The sequence below is a fragment of the Octodon degus genome, unplaced genomic scaffold (genome assembly GCF_000260255.1).
Source record: "Octodon degus isolate 3935 unplaced genomic scaffold, OctDeg1.0 scaffold00017, whole genome shotgun sequence".
Taxonomy (NCBI): domain Eukaryota; kingdom Metazoa; phylum Chordata; class Mammalia; order Rodentia; family Octodontidae; genus Octodon; species Octodon degus.
This window is the reverse complement of record NW_004524593.1, coordinates 3802861-3809572: the sequence shown is the minus strand read 5'-3', so window position 1 is coordinate 3809572 and position 6712 is coordinate 3802861. Positions and strand designations below refer to the sequence as shown.

Sequence of the window (6712 nt, the reverse complement as noted above, 5' to 3'; positions counted from 1 at the left end):
AACTCAGGCCCTTGTGCTTGCCAGGCAAGTGCTTATTCTACTGAGCCATCTCCCTGGCCCCATACTAATCATATAAAGTGTAGTGACTAGGCTGGTGCAGTCACTATGAAAATCAGTATAGAGATTCCTTTAAAAACTAGGATTGGGGGCTGGGGAGATAGCTCAGTGGTCTAAGCGCCTGCTTGGCAAGCACAAAGACCTGGGTTCAATCCCCAGTGCCACATGCCCTGCTGGCCCTGGAACCCCGGGCGCGCTGCACCAACCCCAAAACTAGACATGGTGGCGCACACTTGTAATCCCAGCACTGGAGAGGCTGAGACAGGAGGATCATTATGAGTCTGAGCTTCATAGCAAAAACATGTACCAAATAAACAAACAAGGATTGGAGGTCCCATTTGATCCAGCTATTCCTCTTCCACATATCTTTCTAGAAGAATTAAAAGCATCATACCATAGAGACATATGTGCACCCATGTTTACAGCAGCACAATTTGTAATAACTAAATCTTGGAAACAAACCAAGTTCCTACCAACTGAAAAACTGATAAAAAAAAAGTGTGGATTTTTTTTATATAATGGAGTATTACTCAGCCATAAAGAAGCATATCTGGAGACTTTTAGAGGGATATGGTTTCAACTTGAGACCATACTCATAAGTGAAATAAGTCAGATCCATATGTGTAAACATCATATTGTCTCACTATTGTGAAAAACTGAGCAAGTAAATATTAAGATCCAAAATGTACAACAGATATTGTGAATAGGGAAGAAATTATTTAAAAGAAAAGATAAACTACAATGGGGGACAGATGAAAGGGAGAAAGAGAAAAAGAAAAATGTATATTTATATACAAGATCATTAAGAGAGTTATACAGCTAGTTTCTCTTAGTTCATTGAAAAGCAAGGTTTATACTAATATTGTTTGAGCGAGACATCATGCTTCTATCTTATACTATGCACACAATACACTATTAATTATTATAACTCCCTTATTGACCTGTTTTGTAACTGTTTTATTTTTTTTTCTTTAGGATAAAAAAAGTAATGCCTGATAAGGGTGATATCAAGATGCTACAGGGTATTTCCTATAGAACAAATTCAGTTACCAGTTATTCCTAACAATGAAACAGAACTATGTCATAGTTAGGTTTTCTAACAAAGTCAATGCCTACTTAAGGAAGACTGTTAAGGTCACAGTATCTTTAGTAACATTGAACCTAAACCTTAGCAACTACTTTTTACCCAGTACTTACGGGATGCAGCCATTTTTGTGAAGATAGGAGTCACAATATCTTCCAAGTTTTGCCTCTGCTCAAACAGCTCATTAATGGAAGCATCTGGATGGGTTTCCAACCAGTTATTTTTTACCCGGCATGCATTGAGAATGGTGTTCTAGGAACAGAAATAGAGAATTTACTTTGAATTTATTTACCAAACAATGAACTCTGTAGTATCTCTATTAATCACCTTTTATGAGCATGGAAATTATCCATACCTGCTCTGCCTACAACAATACTTGTGTGATGGAGACACTGAAATTTAAACTTCATTGAATTTTTTTATTATTAATTTTATTGAGAAAGAAATAGCAATGAGACAATTTCAAAACAGGTTAGTAGGACAGTTACAATAATTAATACATTGTATTTGCCTTCATAGTAGTTATTCATAGTACAATATGCAGACATGATATCCTGTCTAAACACTATTAGTACAAATCTCTCTTCTCATTGAACTATGAAAAAGTAGCTGTACATCTATCCTATTTTGTATATACAGATATATATATTTTTTCACTACAAAATGGTCCTTCATTTATATCCCTTTATTTTGTTTAGTTCTATCAGAGATAAGTATTCCATTGCCATTCAAATATTGTCAGTGCATGAATTCAGCAAAGTAATCCAATATAGTCCAGTAGTCCATAATAGCATTGGGTTATCCATAGAACTGGCAATGTCAGAAATTGTTGACTTTTACAGCTCAGCATATTAATATAGCCATTTACTTCTCATAACTTATTTTTATACTTTTCTGCTGGATAGTTAAGACCAAGACAAAGCAAGACTTATATAACAAGAAATGTAACTTCTGTATCTGACAAGTCAGTCAAATCCCCTCAGGATTTACCCCGAAATCCTGTACAGTAGTTTTTAGATCTTTTGTCAGTGTCAGCCATGAGGATGAGTCACGGCCATTGTTTGACCAATATGCTTTCTGTGAAAGCCTGAGAGAATATTTTCTCTCTATGTGACTCTCCTTAGGCACACTCTACATCATCAATCACTTTCCTCTGTGGCCCCATGATCTCCTTGATCAGAAAATTTGGGACACCACTGTGTTATAGGATGCTACAGTACAGGTTCTCTTATGTCCTGGGTCACCACTGACCTTGAAGGGCTAGGGCCAAAATGTTGGCTATCCTTATAGCCCTTCTTTTTCCCTAATTTTTTGATCTGCAAACTTAAGTTGTTAACCCTCCAGAAGAGAAGCTTAATGATATTATTACCCTTTAACAGACAGTTGAGCTTAACATCACTGTCTATCTGAATATCAAACATCTTAGACATAACATGGAACAGATATTGTCCATCAATTGTTAATATGCTAAACTTTAAATCCATACAGAATGTAAAAAAGATGGTAAAAAAATAGAAATAAACAATTACATATTTTTAACACAGAAATTTAGAAATCTAACCATATACAACATTGTAGCAGGACAGGCCTATGACATTTTTTTCTTTTCATTTATTACCTTTTTTTTTTTAAACAAACATTTACTTGAGAGACAGCATAGCAGTAATTGATATGACATGAGAAGCAGTACACATTTAGAAAACCAGAATGACAGGCATTCCAAGCATGGCCTTAGTATCACACATTGCTATCCTCAGTGCAGCTGCTTAGTTCACAGGTATCAGCATATATAGTTAGTCAGGGTTAAACGTTTTTCTAGAAGCTAGTTTAACAAAACACTATTCCTTTGTACCAAGAAAATTTTGTTTTGCAGCTCCCATGACTCTAGCAGCTGTTCTGATAAAACTCATCCTATATTTTGTTTGTTTCACAAGAGATTTTATGGAGTGCTCTTCAGATTCAAGTGCGATGTGTAATTTATCAAATTCTTGATTTGTCTATTTCTTTTTAGCAATAGCTAATTCTTTTTCATCTAAATTATGTCAGAGAAAATTCACAGAGAACTTTTCATAAAATATTTTAAAACTAAAACACATTTGTCACACTTTGACAATATTTAATGTACATCAAAATCAATAAAGTAGTTCACAGGCAATACTTAGATACAGTAATATGGCAAGTTGGCCCTACCATTTCCTATCTTTATACCTGCAACTTTTTCCCATTATGGAAATGTTGATATATTTAAGATGCATAACATATGTATATATGCTAAAATGTATAATGCATACATAAGATTTAAAGTTAAATAATGAAATGAGTATCAGTGGACCCTACTAAGCAATGAAAGAAACTGTTAGTAGTACTAACACAACTTCTGTGTCCCTCCCTGTATTAGTCAACTGTCCTACTGCTGAGACACAATGCCCAATGTCCACAATTTAAAGAGGGAGAGGTTCAATTTAGCTCCAAGTACAGCTCCTCATCTTCAAGAGATTCAGCACACCCCACCCACGCCCAGGCCCAGCAAGTATGTGAGAGAGCTTCTGCACTCCCCTGTGCCCATTGAACCCCTCTGGACCCAGCCCAAACCCGACTTGTGAGTGAGAACTTCCACAGTGCTCTCCAGAACCCTCCAGACCCAGCACAGGCCCAGCATACAGGCCTTGGGTGAAACTGCAGCTGAAGTCCCTGCAAAGAGGCTAAGGGCCAGAACCACCCAACTAATCCAGGAGCAGAATATCTTGGCAGATTCACTTCCAAGAGCTACAGCAGGAAGAAGCTGAGCACAACAGCCAGACCCAAACCAGGCACAACTGGAGGAATTCAAACTTTGTAGATCTGCACCCGAATTTAGTTACAATTGCACCAAATCTCTACACAAAAGGTCAGAAGACAGTGCTATACAAAATGACAAAGAAAAGGAGCAAAATACAATCTCAGGCCCTGAGCCTACCCAGAACAAGAGCAGAGGACACTAGCACAGAAGAAATCAGGAATCACACAGCTGAAATGTCTGAATTAACAGTGTCTGAAGTAAAAAAACAACTGCAGAAAGGTATAGAGGAACTCAGATCAGAAATAACCTTTGAAATAAAAAAAAATCTCTGAATTAATAGCATCTGAACTAAAGAATCAAATGCAGAAACATATAGAGGAAATCAGATCAGAAATAATCTCTGAAGTAAAAGAATTAATAACTGCTTCTCAAGAAGACATTGATTTAAAAAAATAGAGATTAGAAAAATGATGGAATCCTTCAATGAGCAATATAGGACAGAAATAGATTGCATGAAGTAGAGTCAAAGAGATATACAGGAACTTAAAATCTCAATCACAAGCTTACAGGGCTGGGGAGATGGCTCAGTGGAATAAGCGCTTCCCTGGCAAGCGCAAGGGCCTGAGTTCAATCCCCGGTTCCGAAAAAAAAAAAAAAAAAAATCATAAGCTTGCAAACTGTTTGAGTGAAAGTGAAGATACAGTTTCAGATCTTGAAGATGCTGTTGCAGCTAGTAAAGATTAAACTCCAGAAAAAAATAAAGAAACTCTGGTGCAAACAAACAAAAAAAGAGATTCAGTACATGAGCAGTAGACTCTAAGGCAAGAGCATCATGATGGAAGGGCATGGCAAAGCCAAAATTGCTTAGCTCATGGTGGGCAAAAGCAGAACAAAGGAAGAGTTCCAGAAAGGACTGGAAGCAAAATCACACACAGTACCCAAGACCACAATCCAAGGACCAATCCTAGACAAAACCATGAGCATGCTTTACTAAACAGCTAGCCAGCTCTTAATCTAATGAGGTCAACATATCAGAATGAGTGATCGCCATCTGCCCTTTGTCGATATCACCCAAACACATCTCCTAACATAGTACACCTATCCTGAGTGCAACCGGAAATGCAATAATGCCTTCCCCAAACCTCCATAGTTCCAGCTTTTGTCAAATGTCCAAGTCTCTCCTAAGACACAAGGAAAATTCTTAGCAGTGAACCTCTATAAAAATAAAAAGCAAGTTATGCAGTCCTAAAATACAAGGCCACAGATGAAACATTCCCATTCCAAAAGGGATGAACAGGTGGATAGAAAAGAATCAGACCAAAGCAAGATCAAAACCCAGAGGGAAAACATTAAGTCCTGTAGCTCCATGCCTAATATCCAGGACATACGACCTGTAACAGCAGACCTTGGCATCGTCCATGTGATGCTAGTTTGTCAGGTGTGCAGAATACAAAAGTTAGAGAAGCTTCCACCTAAATTTCAGGGAAAGACCTGAGAAGGTAAGTGAAGGGCACCTATGAAGCTACTCGTGAAGCAGCAGAAATGTAGCCAAAGGTGTTGTGGAGACCCTAGGAAATTGGAGATGCCAGAAATACGGAAAATCGATTTTTCCTTTTTAACAAGTATAAAAGAAATTTTTAAAACCCAAATAAAATACTTGAAATTTACAATTCAAAAGCAAATTAGTAGAATAGTAATTATAAAACTATATCTTAATATAGATATAAAATATATAAAACTGACAAAAGAATAGCGCAAAAATGGAAGAATTTTCCTTTACTCCTAAAAGGAAATTATGTTCAAAAGAAGCTGTGAAGGTTCTCAGACTTGGTACGAGCACCTTATCATTGTATGGATACAAGAGCTAAATGTGTCAAGGACTCATTAGTCCATTCAAACAGGGGCTGGGGACACCGCTCCTTCCCCAGGTAGCAGGGTAGTGACTTGGGCCATTGAGCTCCAAAAACACCATAGATACAGTTTTCTGGATTATTGCAAAGATGGTATTAAAGAGGTTTGCTTTGTGCAGACTCTTGGGACTGTTGAACAGTCCAGCCCATTTGGACCCAAAGGCTTTTAGTGTCACTTGACTTGTTCTTTGAAAGTCACTGGTGCTTCAGAAAGGTCAGACAATCCTGCTGAGGTTCCACATGCCCGTCCTTGGAGACAAGGTTTAGCTAAAAGATAGTTTACCTTTAAGATACCAGCAGTTTCCAGTTTGCAGGACACAAACCAGGAAGGCATCCCAAAAACATTAGGAAGCAGAAAATACAAAAAGAAAGGATGGAGTGAGGAGAGTGTGGCCCACATGCTGCTGGGCAGGGCCCAGGAGAATCACTGCCTGAGTGGGCAGGGATGCCTGGTCAGCCTGTGCTCACTGGAACGATCACAGCATGTGATATTGAGGCAAAGACTTGTGGTCTCAGCATGTGATTTCTGGTATAAACTAGGTGGACTTACAGTAAAGGACCTAGAATCCCAAAAAGTGAATTAAAATATGGACCTTATTATCATATTAATAAATTTACTCTTATAACTTTGTGGAGATATTAGATGAGGCTACTTTGCTTTTTTGCATAATTTTATTGAGAAACAAATAGCAATGAGACAGTTTCAAACCAAATCGGTAGGACAGCTTCAATAATTAAAACATTGCATACATTCTTCCTAATGGTTAATTGCTGTACAAGATGAGGACCTGATATCCTATTTACAAACACCATTAGAACAAATCCCTCTATTCATTAAGAGAATGTAACTATATATCTATCCTAACCACTTTGAATACACAG

At 37.6% G+C, this 6712-nt stretch overlaps 1 protein-coding gene across 1 annotated transcript in view; it reads right to left on the bottom strand.

The window, feature by feature from the left end:
* Positions 1 to 6712, bottom strand: part of Ankrd45 (ankyrin repeat domain 45) — a 76606-nt gene that overhangs the window by 1916 nt on the left and 67978 nt on the right. Inside the window, exon 4 of the mRNA XM_023710320.1 lies at positions 1255 to 1393. Within this exon, the coding sequence (XP_023566088.1) occupies positions 1255 to 1393 (139 nt within the window). The remainder of the gene's footprint in view (positions 1 to 1254; positions 1394 to 6712) is intronic.